Below are 15,200 nucleotides of genomic sequence, written 5' to 3'. Positions count from 1 at the left end.
CTTCCAATCATCCTTCCAATAATAGATCTTTGCACTTGCTAAATTATTCCACTCCATTAAATCCCATGGCAGCAAGTTTCACAGCTGAACTGTATGTTACTGCAGAGAGATGTCCTTAGATTTGTTTTGACAGCTTCCAAACACTAATTCTAATGTTGCTGAGGTAATTTACCTTTCCTAGATCATTTTTAATCATACTTCTTTGCCACATAAAAAGTAGCAATAATAATTATATTCCCTGTATTCATGTGAAGTATACTTACACATCCTTAAACCATTTTGAGATCCTTGTAAGAAAAATCATTAGCAAAGCACAGTTCTCTTTGCTAAATGTCATCCTACCTGTTTCATAGAAATGTGTCAATAGGTCCTCCTTTTCAATGAATCGTTGATACAGCCAGTTTGTGAGAGCTTCAGGCTCTGCAGGTACATCTTTGACTGGAAAAATCCTACCAAAGAAACAAACACAAATTGAACTAGGAAATGTCTTTTGGATGTGGAGAACAAAACTCTTCTTCTGCCCCAGCCTACCACATAACACAGACAACAAGACTTTTGTGTAAATTTAACTGCATGGTCAACACTCTCTCCAACTCACAGGTCACAGAGGTATTAAGGATACAAAAGTGGGAAACTCCAGGTTATCACCCAGAAGGACACAAAATACACTGGCATCAGTCTCCATCAAATGCTGTACTACAGCTTTTGATAAAAGCTACTACGTTACTGTTTTTCTTTAATAGAATACCACCACACTGTATTACTATCCCTAAAAAAATACAAACCAAGAAGGAATAAAAGAAATCAAAAAATGAGAAAGTTCATCCACAGCTTTAAAGAAAACAACAGGCAGAACCACATAATGACATTACTAAGCACCAACAGCTCTTCCATTTCCTAGAAAACAAGTCATCTCTGCTTTTCAAAGGATGCTGGCAGCTTTGTCTGAAATTTCCAAGGCAGGTTTTACACTGAAAACTGCCCTTCTACTCAAATACTGCTGCTCTGTTTTAAAAACACCAACATTAGACTTGCCAATGTTTTGGTACTTCTGTGCTGAATACTGGGTCTGCTTAAGAAAAACAAGACACCCAGGGCAGAATTCACTGGTCCACACATTCTGAAACCCCCAAATAACCCACCATACCTCTCTGGATTTTTTTCAAAATAGAATTTCCAGTCATACAGTAACTGTGAAATCTCTACAGCAGACCCTCAGTGCCTTTTGATATATGCAAGAACTTACATATCCACTGTGCTGTACCGGGAGGCCAGTGCAAAAGAGATTTGTGTATCAGGCTAACCAGAAAAATTCATACTCTGAAATGCAAGACCTTTACTAGGTTTCTCTTTCCAGGTGAGCTCTGTGACTTATCATCCACACCATGCTTCTATTTTCATCAGTGGATTTTCATTTCATTTTCAGCACGGTCTTAATTAATTATACTGCAAAGAATTGGAAGTAACAACACAATCATCTGGGCAGTCTCTAAACAAATATGGGAATGTCAGACTAACAAAATAAGACACTTCTGAAGAATGCTTTTCTTGCTGTTACTGTTTTCAATACCTTTGCCTGCTTTGTTGCCAAGTCATTTGTCCTTCCTCCTTTCAGTCTGATGCATAGAAAAATAAGCTGTAATTGGGGGAGTCAAGCAGCAAAGCTTTGCTCTAAGGAGTGCATTACAAATCATGGTGCTTTGGCATACAGAGAAAACTTCAATATAAGGAGACAACTTTATTTATGAACTATGGTATCAACATGAACTCAGCTATTTCTGTAGCCTTTGTAGTAATTCTGCCTGCATCTTCCTCACATTGTGGAGCTCTCTATGCTTCAGTAAGGCCAGTCTCAGTAACCAAAAATTAGCAACTGTTATTTCAGAAAAAACAGTTTGAAGAAAAGTCTTTGGCCAAAGACAAATGTTATAAAATGGTGCTTCAGTAAACAGCTCAAGTTTTCAGTCTACTTATTAGGAACAAAGACAAACAATAAAGAACTATTTTATCTTGAAACCCAGATGCTGTACAGCAGGTTAAAATTAAACCACATAGCAGCAAGTAAAACACACACCCATAGAGCAAGGACCATTTTGTTGAGGGTAGAACACTAAGAAAGACTTATTCTGTGTCCCCAAACACAACCAAGCTGCCAAGCACTATTTTTACCCTCTTCTGCCTATCTGCTGTGAAGAGATAAAAGGCTCAGCAATGAATATTGTGTTTCACAGAGTATATCTGAAGGACAGATGCTTGCTTACGCAGGTTTTGAGACAGTTCAGAACTAAGGGAACGTGTGTTGCCTCAGGACGAAGTGTAGAGTTACCTGGCTTCGTATGCAGTCTCCACTGTAAACTGTAAGATGTTCTTCACCTCCACCTTCACTTCTCCCTGACCTAGTGGGTAACAACTCTGTTTTGCCAAGAACATGCCTTCTAGTCAGAAAACATCACATGGTCTTGCAAGATACCTGTTAGAAATAATTTTTGAGCTGGTGCTTTAATGAAGCAGTGAAGTAGCACAGGTGATAGCAGCACTGTGAGAGACTAATGGAATGCAGCACACCACTTCCCTGCTTGAATCCATCCAGGCTCTTGTGTGAATCAATAGCACTGCCAGAATGCTTCAATCTCTGGATACAAACTCTGCTGCTGACAAATCTGAGAAGCAATCACTGCTGCACCCAACTTGAATGAATATTATCAGAGTGAAAAACAACTGGTTTTCCAATAATGCTACACTGGCTGCCACAATTTAGCAATGGTAAGTGCTAGTGTATTTAGAAGCATTTTCAGATGTATTTTTAGATTATCCAGAGTTATTTTTACCAGCAGAACATTCTTACTAATGACTGAGCTAAATTAGAGATTAAATATTTAAAAAAAAATCCTGAAACTCTGGAAAGAAGCCCTTTCTGTACTCAGTAAGGCAAAGCTAAACCCCCCTATATTTAAATTAAACATACTGCTAATACCATGGTTCTCTGCCCATCAGATGGCTCAGCTGGAATCTGTGTTCTACAAAAACACTCTCTTGAAGGAGACTGGGCTCAGGAAGGTAAGTGAACAAGTCTACTGTTACAGAACTCCCCACACAGGAGAGCCATTGCTCTGATGGGAGCAGGGTCATCCCTAGCCACTGGATGTTGACATCCGCCAGGTCCAGTGTTAGAAGATGCAGGAAACAGTTTCTTATTTCAATGAGATATGCAAAAAGATGTCCATGTGGTCAGGGCATGAGCATCACCTTGGCTCTACCCCACCTTTGGGTATGCAGGATCAGGAATGCCATTAGAAGCAAACGGTTTGCTGATCTCCCTGGGAAAATAAAGTATTATCACACAGAACTGCCCAGGCAAGGAATAAGGTCAACATGTAACATCTGAAGCACCCAGAGTCTCTCAGGCACTTCAATCTTTCTAGCTTTTGGGCAAAACTAACCTCACATTGCATTAAAATAAGAGCATCTTTGTCCCTGGTGTAGCAAACAAGGACTGGATAAGAACTTGACCAGAAACTTCCAGCAGAGTGGAAATACCCTTTTTTGCTTCTCATCACAAGAATAGCTGCTTTTCTGTCACTGGGTAACTGGGGAAAGGGCTAAAAGCACAGGCTGCACCCTGGGAAGTTAGAAGTGGTGGTGGAAATAAAGGCACATTCCAAGGGAATCTGCAAAGCTGTTTCAGTAATGAAGCATTATCTTGTAGTTGGAGGTGCCTACTGGCAGCTGCCATGTGACAACAGCTGCAGGACATGCTGGGTACCTGACTGAGGGGTGGTGACTTCTTAAACCACTACACAGATTTATGGCCATGTCCCAAACTAGAATGTATCAGAATAAATGACAGTCCAGGAAAGAAGAAAGGATTTTAGAAAACAGGAGATGTAACTGATCTCCTGTTTGGCATACATAAGAAATTATAGAGAATTAGATACTGATACGCTGTTTCTCAGAAGGCACCAAAGAATTATCAGAAATATAGCACATTTAGAAACATTTAATCTCCTTTAAGTGGTCTTTACTGGAGAAACAACCTCTGATTCTCTAATTAAATTCTGAAGCTGGAAGCTACCACTTTAAATACTAATTAGCTTTTATCACCTGCCCTGCCCTGAATTCAAGTTTGGTATTACTCGCTACTCCACATAAGTCAGGATATTATTTGCTGTTTCAATGGCTCTAGTTAAATCCAGGACAGTGGAGGCTGTTGGTAGATGTCAGGCACGACCAAAAATAAGTTACTTGCGTAAAAAAGCACATTAAAATACACAGCCAAACGGGATGCCCTTCTGCAACACTCATTCAGCAACCACAATGCATTTCATCTTATTTATAGCTCGGAGCCTGGCTTATTTCAATAAATCTGTATCAAAGCAGACACAAAAATAGAACTTCCTCAGCAGCCGAAAGCTTGTTTCAGCAGGGGCACAGCACAAAAGCTGGTACGGGAAGAGAGGTGACAGAGCTGGGAACAGCCTGTGTGGCACTTCCATGCACGGCCAGCCCTGCGTCAGAGCTGACAGGCTGGCTCTGACGTCAGGGCTGCTGCAGCACAGTCACACAGCCCAGAGTGGGAGCTGGGCATCCAAGGGCAGGAAACCACTGCAAAAAACCCAACCCTGCACCATTCCTGACCGAAGGGATGCTAAGCACATAGTCAACTTCATACCCAGTGGGGTTTCAATTTGCAAGTCTTGGGTTTTGCTAACAGGACTGCAGCACTCGAGAAATTACTGTTGGAGAAACCTGGTGATCAGCTGAGAAACACCAAGGAAATCAGACTAAACAAGTGCCTGGTGTGAGAAGAAAAGAAATAAACCCCAAACTCAGCTCATGGCACAGGCATGGTGGGAGCTGAGAACAGCAGCCAGTATATGGCCTTGCTACATGGACACTAAAACACTCAGGTTATCTGTGCTGAGTGGAAGAGTAGTGAGTCTGGATTTAAGGTCAAAACACACCACAAAATGACCCAAGCACAGAGCTAAACCATTTGAGAAGAACAAACAAACCTTTCCAACAGGCTAACTGTAAGGCAGCTGTCACAGTGATGCCTCTAGTTTGAGATGCCTTGCACCAGATGGATTGGTATCTCCCACAAAAATCCCAGTGCCATTTCGTCTGAGGGAAGTTCACTAGATATTTTCCTTGAGTGTTGTTTCAGAGAGCAAACTGAGTTTTGCATCACTTTCCAATAAGTTCTAACAAGTCAGGCAGGGGCAAAAAGTTATTCAACAGTTAGACAGGTAGAGTTCTCACACCTTGTGTTTTAAAGATTCAAACTTGGTAATTGCTCTTTTTCCTAGAGAAGTTTCTTTTGACATCCTGAGGAAACCAGGCCACAGATTAACCTAATTATGAACCTCAGGAAAATGTGTCATTTGTACTGAAAATTGAAGTCTGAAAAGCAAGGTTCAATTCATTATCCGAATTGAGCTTACAAAAAAAAAAAAAAAGAGATGACTGGATTAAACCAAGCCTTCTCTGCCATTTCCATCAGCTAGAAAAGCATCTAAAAATGATAATATAAGGCTCCTTGCTGTGTTCTCTACACTCTTCTGTTGCTCCCTGAGTAGGATGAAAAAGAAATAATCCTGCAGCAAAGGTCCAGGCTATGAGAAAAGGAAATCACTAGATCTGAAAGTCTGTAAGGCAGAAAGAGACAGGTGGTGATCAAGAGGCACAGCAGAAGGGACTGACTGAGCCACCAAAACAAAAGCAGCTCTGCAGACTCTTCTGCTCCAGTTTGAGTGGCACAGAAAATGTTCCTTTTTTCCCCCCACTGCTGTCATACATCAATACCTTGCTCTGGACTACTCTAAAAGGGAATAAGCATGTTTAAATCCTGATTCTTCTTTCATACAGCAGAGATGGCATCTGGACAAAACTATTCTTTACTTTTTCCAAAGAGGTGCATGTTTTTTCCCCTATATCTCAGTTAAAAGAAACAACATGAGAAACTATTGTGCCCTCTTCCCTCTTTTAAATTTTAAGGGTATTTAAAAAATACCCTTAAAATTTATTTCAAATGTAATCTCCCAAGACATTCCAAACTGCAAAGAAAGAGCAAAATTTTTTTGCAGGCAAAGTGAGGTATAGCAACAATGCAGACATACTTGATGTGCATTTCATGAAAATTTCAGAGAACATCCATGTCAAATGCAGAAAAACAGGAACACACCCCTGACAGAGCCAGAGCACCTCGTGAAACCCATCTGTGGGAGCTGCCAACCTGCACCCAGATAAAGCCCTCCCAGTCCAGGGGCTGTGTGTCTCAAGAACCAGCAGGACTGGAAGTCAGGTCGAGCTCCAGCTAAACCCAAGACACTCTGTTCTCAGAGCTATCACACCTCATGCTCAGCCAAGGTGAGTTGTTGCATGACTTTCCATCTGGGGCACACTTCAAATGTTTTATAGAGTCAGCCATGACAACTAGAGGTTATTAAAGAAAATGCATAAAGTAGTCAAATAGAGATGCTTGCCTCTGTCTTATTCCAGACCCTCTGGAAGAAAATAACAAACTTATATCCCAAAATAAATGATTCCCAATGTTTTTCTTAGAATTTCAGTACTACAAGAACTTACACATTAAAGCTCAATGCAAGGAAGGTTACATCATAGTTTTGCTTGTGCTCAAAAATAGGTTTGAATATACATTTAGAAGCAGGAAATGAATTCAACTTAACTTACTGTTGTTTTTAAAGAAAGTATTTTTGGAAATACTCTTTAGTAGAATTCTAAATACATTCAAATTGCAATTATCCCAGAGATCTGAGAGAGTACTAAGGTGACCTGAATAAAGCACAATAGATATAATGGCATCTTACATAAATTAGGGTGTAAGTATGTTCACCTTCAGGGAAACTTGGAAGGCAGCTTTCTATAAAAAGTAAGGCCAGATTTAAACCCGGCTGTGGAAAGGAGCTCCAGCAAGCAGCCTGCAGTCTGCATCACACAACACTGACACAGCAGTGATGCTGGAGAAGGTCATTCCCACTTAAACTGCCACCCAGGGGATCCACACAAGGATACTTGAAAGCTTTCTTTTTGAAAAGCCTAAAAGCTGTCAAAATCATCAAAAGGGAGTAAGACAAGATAATGCAATTTTGGAATAAAATGCAACAACTTATTTGGTATAGGAAAAGTGTTAAAATACTCCTGGAGATTTCAGACTTACAATTAACTGTGGGCTAAAAGCAAAATGCAACTTTTCTCTCCATCAGTTTAGGTCTTGGTACAAAGAACTGCTGAGGAGAAAGTCTTAACAGTCTCCCATCCTAGCTGTCAATGAGAGCTGTGACTTTTCCAATTGCTTTTTCCAGTTGTTTTGCTCAACTACTTGAAGTATGCTTTGAGTGAAAAAGCTGGCATTTCTTTGTCAGAAAGTAAAATATAATAATATATTACAAGATCTGTTTATTTACCAGCAGTGATTTCAGTTTGTTGTAATTACTAAAAACCAAAATATAAAAAAAATCAAGTTCGGTTTACCAGCACTTTAAGTGGAAAAGATGACCTAGCCTTTAAATATATTCCCCACAACTCTATTCAACCACAGGACATTAGCCATTAGCCCAAAACTTATATGTGTGTCCTAAGATACAGAATAGTCACTGAACTTTAGAAAAAAAAATGGATTGTGTTTAAACAGTAAGTTGCCTACCTGTGTGAGATACAAAAAAACCACTCCCATTGCTAGTGATTTCCCTTATCCTGAAACGACATCACTGATTTGTGAATACTTGAGTTCAATGTAAGATGAGCAGGTTTATTTCCTACCTGTAATGCACATGTGTCACTGTTGGTTGTCGGTAGCCAAGAATCCAAGTTTGGATGTCTATAGGTTCAGCTTTGGGATATGCAATGGTTGTATCTATCACCCACTGGAGGCCTTTTGATTTGCTCTCTAGGAACAAAAAGAAAATTGCATGTCACGTATTTGAGAGTTATTAAATTTTTATATTACTCAATGAGGTATGAGGCACAAGAAAAATCAAATCCAGATTTCACTACAGAGCACAGAAATACTCTTACAAACTTTTATTTTCATGGTTATTTCTGTTGTTCTTACGTACTGTGGTACACAGAACAGAGTGAGTTCACTCACCGGGTATGAGTACAGACACATGACGTGTTTGCCCCAAAGTCAGGTGCTGCCCCCCATTCACCAAAAGGAAATATCCCAAATGAAACATCCAAGCCTCCTGGTCTGCGCTTCATTTACACCTGGGCCTTTCTAAAAGATCACTGATGGAGAAGTAGCCATGCAGATCCCTCAAAGGTTCTTTAAAAGGTGAGTTGCAGGATAAAGAGGAGAAGCTCCACTTTGTGTATTCAGAGTAGGAAAGCAAGGAACAGAAGTTGGACAGTTTTCACCGTGGGGAGGGTACTGCACCCACATGGTTCCAGGGAAGGCTGATACCAGTACATGTTCATATGCTGCACAGCTTACTTACGAACTGAAAAAAGTATCAAAGTAGGTGAAAATATTTGCCATTAAGATTGCTCAAGAGAATCAAATTTGTGGGTCCCTTCCAACTCAGAATACTGTGACTCTGTATAAAATCTGAATATAGGTTACTACCAGCAACAGTCCAGGTCATAAATCAACCTAGCCATGACCCCTCTCTGGCACATCTTCAATTCACAGGTTTGCTAAGAGCAAGAGCAGCAAATCTTTAAAGCAAACCAAGAAGGAAGGGCACATTGCCAAGATGGCACTTTGAGTTTAGCTTGTCAATTTTCTATCTGTTCTGGAGCTGTCTTGTGTTTGGGGTCATGTTCTGCTCAGGCCAGTAGAGCAATGCTCACTTACTGCTGGAGACACCAGTACAGCAATGTGCTCTCACCACACCAGGCAGCTCTAAGGATTTAAAAAGCTGGCTATCAGTAACAGCCACCCATGGGCAAGAGCATGTAAGAAGTGTTAGCTTTTAGTACAAAGCACAATACTCTTCAAGCCTGCAGCTGAGATAGCTACAAAAGAAATGTAACAAAGGCTGACAAGAACACTGTCAGCACCAAGAACATGTTCACCATCTTTCTCAATACAAGAACAGACACTCAAAATTCAGCCAAGAGGAACACTTTTCAAAGCAAACAGAAAAATGATTCTTTGTGCGGAGGGGGAAAAAATGCTATGGGGAATTCCTTGCTAAAGGATGTCAAGGATGCCAAGAGTTGGGTTCAAGAGGAAATTAAGTACATGGTGGGTTAACTAATCAGGCAGAAACCCCCACCTGGCTTGGGAAACCCACCACACAGGAAACAGTCAGAAGCTTGGAGAGTATGTGGGAGAAGTACAATGCTTGTCTGCTGTGTTCACACTCTTCCTCTGGAATCCACCTGGAGTCATGGACAAGATGGTTGGCCTTGCCCAGAGTCGCCACCCTAATTTCACAGAAGCCCTACCACACACCTGAAGAAATCTGCAGCACACAGTCAGAGCAGCACCCTGAAAGCCACAGTCACTGACTCCAACTAGAATGTACACGCAAGGACTGGCTTGCAAGTTTCTACCTGCATTTAATTTCATTTATTTTGCATTTAATTTAATTAAGTGTGAAAATTACAGCAATGCTACCACATGTATCTATCAATTATTTTAACAAGCAGACAGTGTTTTCTTGGTGTCTGCTCATCAGTGCAGTTATCCTGCTTCATTACAAATGCACTACTCCAGCAGGGCTAAACAGCATTTCCTAAAATTTGGGTTATGAGTTCTTAGTAGCATGCAACATGCTATTCCAAAATTTGACCAAAGGCAAGCTGCATAGGTCAAGCTGAAACAGTCAGTGTTACCTTCTGGAAATACAGTATTTTAAACCCCTGACAGACATGTGAAATGAGAACTAGAGGCTGCAGGCTTGCCAGCATCATGACAGAGTGATTGTCAACTCTCTCTTAAGAAAAGCACTAACTACAGAGACCTTCATTTTAAAAGCAGCAATGAATCAGAGAAGAGCCGATATGAAATTAATATTACATCAACAGAAGTATTAATTTAGAAATAGATTTGTAACAAAGTCATTCAATTTATTATTTTCCCAGACGTAAAGCAAGAATGGATAAAGTAAATTGCCTAAGTGAGTAAGCAACAAAGATGATTAACTGCAATTAAAAAGTGCCAGATGAATATGGGCACATTTTCTTATTATTTACAGTAAAGTGTTTTAAAGTAATTTATTCAATATTTAGCTAATATTCAAAGCTGCTCTTTCAGTGGATAATGGCTTGCACTTCATTAAGGGAAGACTCCTGCAGTTCTCTGCTATTCTGATTTCCTACCTTCTGCTTTTGAAGCAGAGCTGCAGCACTGGATTCCTCAGTCCAGCTTCAAACTCACCTCCAACCCCTTTCAGGGCAGGGTGGGGAGAAAAAACTGACTGCCCACCAAGAACCCCAGGCCAGGAAAAAAAAAATCTGACAGCAACATCAGCCTCTACAGACCTTCTTTTAGAGCAAGCAGGTGCTAGTGCAGCTACCTCCACGTGCTCTCAAATCACAGTATTTGTGCATGCTCTGGTTTAAAATAAGCCTTACATAATCATCCAACATATCAGACTGCCAAAAAAACCTAAGTCACCGAGGATTTAAGAAAATTAATTTTGAAATACATCTTGCTGTCTTGGGGGGGGTGTTATACTGCAACCTGCTTATGAGCAAATTTATTTTAAAGTCAGGAGGCTCTAACAGATCCTGAAGCTGAAAAAGAAACTGACAACGGCACACAACACAAAGGAGTGGTACCTTAGTATCTCCAAGGATGCTGCTTTCAGGCCTAAGCAGACCTTTGACCAAGAATAAACCCTATTAGTTTTCAAATGGAGCACATTAACAGGCGCTCAAACCAAAGATTGCTGCATTAGTCATAACATGGTGTGAATCTCATGTCTGGCATTTGTAGCTGGGAAATCAGGGAGCTACATTTACCTGTGCTCAAAAACTCCTCTTGTCCAGCTTGGCATACATGTTTCTGACAGGCAAATTCCTTTCAGCTTTCTACCTAGCATTAAAAGACACTCTTATCTCTCATTTCTAGTACTTGCTGAAAGATTGAGCAGCCTGGCTGTCAGAGACTTCAGCAGAAGAAGCTGCTGCAGAGGCTGTACTTAAGCTGATCTCTCCAACACTGGCTTTTCTTCTGTGGTGTCGATCTGCCTGCCACTCTCACCTCAGGTGGGAGATTCTGATTTTTCAAATTGCTTCAAAATGTTAACAGCCTGACTCTTTTTAAATAGCACATACACGTTCTGAACAGGCCCACAGGCAGCTGCCCTACACAACTACACCCAAACCACACAGCAATGATGTACATTAGTGTGAATGGTACATACTTGCCTTATGAGTGCTAAGACAAAACTGAACAATCACATGTAACAGCAGCTTTCTGGCCTAGACAAAAAAAAAAAAAAAAAAAAAAAATTGAACAGCTTCCTAACTTGTTTATTTGTTTGAAATCACCAGCAGAGGCAAATCTTCATAACTATTTTCTTCACTGTGGATTCAGTGATATAAAGTTGCTCCATATTTACTTAAGAAGCATCAGTGTCTTCAAGACACACCATGATCTGTCATCCTCTAAAGTCCTCTCACAGCAGATACGTGACTGTCTACAACCACAAATTTATTGGGGTTCAGAGCTTCTCTTTGTTCTCCCTCTTTGTCCTCCCTGTGGTTGATACTTCCTGCAGCCAACTCATGCTACAAAACCAGATCAGACTATGTGCAGAACTCCTCAAACCCACCAGCAGACTGTCAGTGTTTACCACTGAGAAAAAGAACAAGTCATAAAGACAGATTTCAGTAGGAAACTTTGCCTTCAGGTGAGCTCGGATGGTGAGACACTGCCAGACCAGATCCAGAGAGGGAAAGAATGCACCAGCCAGGTGTGGAACTCAGGCAGCTTACACTTGAAAAAGAAAATATTTGCTGGCATTCAGCAGTACTCAGGTGTGTTTTCCTGAACACTTACACTACTCTGAATGCAGCCAAAATTGGCTGTTGGCTCTCCCTGCATAGCAATCTGTTCTCATAACTTGTCCCTTGTTCTCTACTTGTCCTTGTGTGATCAACTGGATCACTGACCTTAGAATTGACTTTTTTCTCCAAAGATTAACTCTCAGACTGCACAGCTTACTCATCATTCCAAGATCTTGACGTAACAAACCATGTGGAACAAAACAAAGAAGGCCTTTCTCCAGGGGGAAGAAAAAACAACCATCAAAAGCTTTCTTATGTGTTATTAAAGCCACATTCCTCATGCAACAGTGAACCAAAAAGCTTGATTTTTTAAAAAATCAATTATGAAGTTCAATGTACAGCCCTGCAGAAGTGAAAATTGAATTTCTCTGAGAAAGAACATCAGAACCAACTCTACTGTGCTGCATTTGAAAACAGTAAGATAAGATTACAGTATGGCTCTAACTAAGCTCATAGCAACCTCTTATCAGACAAAAAATTGCTGCATGGTAAAATACAACAGAATTTTAAAAAACTCACTAGAGCAAGTTTGATCAAAAATAAGCTCTGGAATGTGCACCTTTGAAGAACAATAGCTCCAAACTCATTTGAATTCTCAGCTTTTGGCATTTAGAACATTTTGATAGTTCTAAAGCTCACAAAATCAATTCTTATCAACTGAAGAAGAAACATTGTATTTGCAACCATGTCAGAGACTAAATATTGTGCTAAAAAAGAATTAAAAAATCCAAAACTGTAAAGTACCCCTGGCAAACACACACCTGGGTCACTACAGGGTTAGGGTGATGATGGCTATTCATCAAGTATTTTTATGCTGCCCCTATTTCTATCCTGCACAAAAGCCTTTCTCTGGAATGCAAGTGCTGGCAGCAGTGCTGGCCCATCTGTCCCATCTGGAGGCTTTCATCAGACACCAGAAGTACCTTAAACTCTCTTTTCAGGGACAGACACCACTTAGCTACATTCTCTACACTATTTAGCTTCAACAGTAGTCATGTTTTTGAGTCACTGTACTACTTTTCCCATGTTTTTCCACCCTTCTATTTACTCAGGAATAAAATGACATAATTTTGTTAAATTAAACAAGAGTTTCAAAAGGCAGCAAAAACAACAAGCATTTTAGTAATTTAATTTAGCATTTACCAGCAATTGGTTAAAATTTACCCAACAAAGGCTGGTACTTAGGACTTTAAATATGAAAGAAACTGTTAAGAGGAGAAAATTAGGATAATACAGGCTACTTTTCCTGGAAAAACCACTGATAAAGAAATGATCAGTTTAAGTACAAGAATTATTAAATAGTATTAATCATTGAACCTGGGAATATTCGTTCTTCCTGTCACCTGACAGAGGAAGAATCAGCTACTAAGCTGTGGGAAACTCGTAACTAGTAGAAAAACAAATTGAAAAGGGAACTGGATATTAAGAACACTAGTATCATAATTAAGATTAATGAATTTTTTTGGAGATTACTGAACCTTGCACTTCTCAATGTAAACCCACCTCTATCAAAGAGATGACATAAATCAGATCAGAGACCTTATAGCAGGACACATGACGTAGCACTGAGCTACAATTAGCCTAATTCTTGAACTACAACTTGAAGGCCACAACTTCAGTGCCATGTGGCACACAAAAACCAGCTGGGCTGAGGAGCTGGGGTGTGACATGGTCTAACAACTGCCTTGGTTTGTGTCAAACTGTGATAACAGCACATTACAGATGAACCATCTTTTATTATAGTTGCCTTTGTCATCTTTTCTTCTTTCACCCAGTTTTACACATCACTCCAGCTGAGAAAGTAGAATGGTATCAAATTTACAACAGTATAAAAGCTATAAGGATCATTTAAAATGAATTAAGTACTCATAAAATGACAGCAGTCAAGAACAGAATTGTGTATCATGACTCAACACTACACAGCTACCCAGGAAACTCAATGGTAAGGGGACATAATTTTTGATGAAGAGAACTCTTAATCTATAAATCAATTTAACTAAAATCAGGTGGGAGAGGAAGGTGAATTCCCATCAGTAAAGCTTGGTGGAAACAAAAAGACAGAGAGAATAATAAACAATGGAGCAGAAAGCTTATTATAGCAAGCTGAATAATTTGGCAACACAGGACACCAGGAACATTGTTGAGACAGACTATAAAGCACAAGAAGTGCTGCAGATGAAAAATGTTTCCAGCGAACCATGAAGCTCAAGTGTGATGCTTCTGATAAAAGCAACCACTTCCCAAGCAAAGCAGTAGAATTATAATGTACAAAAGGTTTCTAGGCAGTCTCTGTGCAAGTCACTGGCAAAACCTTTACTGGAGGCACTACACCTGGCTCAACAATGGTCACCTGAACAGGATGGAAGCTTGATTTCAATGAGCTGGGTTTTTCATGTGATTAAGAAAAAAGGTAAGATAAAAGAGATGAAAAGTAAAAATGTTCACTAACTTGTTAGGCTTCTAACTTTATAAAACAACCTTATCCATTTAAACAACTGTATTTCATTCAACTGAGCAAACATTTTCTGATATGGTAAGAGAACAGTAAAAGCATTCAGAAAGCAACAGATTAGAGAAAGAATTTTTTATACAAGATACAAATCAAGAACTAATATTTCATACATCTTTAAAAGGGAAGTTTTACAATGCTAGAAACCTTTTTGTGAGCTTAAAAGAAGAGAGGGTGTAAAATATCTCAGTGTCACTATGTATCAAATATTACTTTTTCTTAGCACAGAAAATTTACTTTCACTTTCCTTTTTCATCCTTTTTAGTATGTTTTCAAGTCTATTACTACGAAAGAATGACAGCTAAACCCACACATTTCATTCCCATTTTTGCCCGATTTTCTTTCCTTGAGTAGGAAGGACAATATGGTTCCATTTTATTTCTGAGCATTTTCCTTTATTTTAGTACCCTGTTAGGTCAACTACTACCAAATGCTCATTTCTCTAGAGTCTGAATCATGCTACTCAGAGGGAAAAAAAAAAAAAAAAAGGAAGCCAGGGTTGATGGTCAGCTAAGTGGATAGCAACCTAAGAATAGAAAAATATAAAATTGGTATTTGATAAGCACTTTTGGTCTCCAGCTGGAACTACAAGACTTGTAATTAATTTGGGGAACTTCTTACTCTTCATATCTTTTAGAGACAGCAAGAAATAGAACAGAACAGGCCAAACTTTTCTCCTCAAAAAACCCCAAACTTTTTAACAAGGACT

The 15,200-nt window shown here is 39.7% G+C and overlaps 1 protein-coding gene across 3 annotated transcripts in view; it reads right to left on the bottom strand.

Moving 5' to 3' along the window:
• Positions 1-15,200, bottom strand: part of LPGAT1 (lysophosphatidylglycerol acyltransferase 1) — a 55,582-nt gene that overhangs the window by 3,739 nt on the left and 36,643 nt on the right. For all 3 annotated transcript variants that reach the window (XM_085054868.1, XM_085054867.1, XM_085054869.1), the window contains 2 exons: positions 7,780-7,906; positions 343-449 (listed from right to left, as the gene is read on the bottom strand). In XM_085054868.1, the coding sequence (XP_084910994.1) occupies positions 343-449; positions 7,780-7,906 (234 nt within the window). The remainder of the gene's footprint in view (positions 1-342; positions 450-7,779; positions 7,907-15,200) is intronic.

This window comes from Lichenostomus cassidix, chromosome 3 (assembly GCF_008360975.1).
Source record: "Lichenostomus cassidix isolate B80296 chromosome 3, HeHo_3.0, whole genome shotgun sequence".
Lineage (NCBI taxonomy): Eukaryota > Metazoa > Chordata > Aves > Passeriformes > Meliphagidae > Lichenostomus > Lichenostomus cassidix.
Note: the sequence above shows the minus strand (reverse complement) of the source record. Positions and strands in the feature narration are given on the sequence as shown.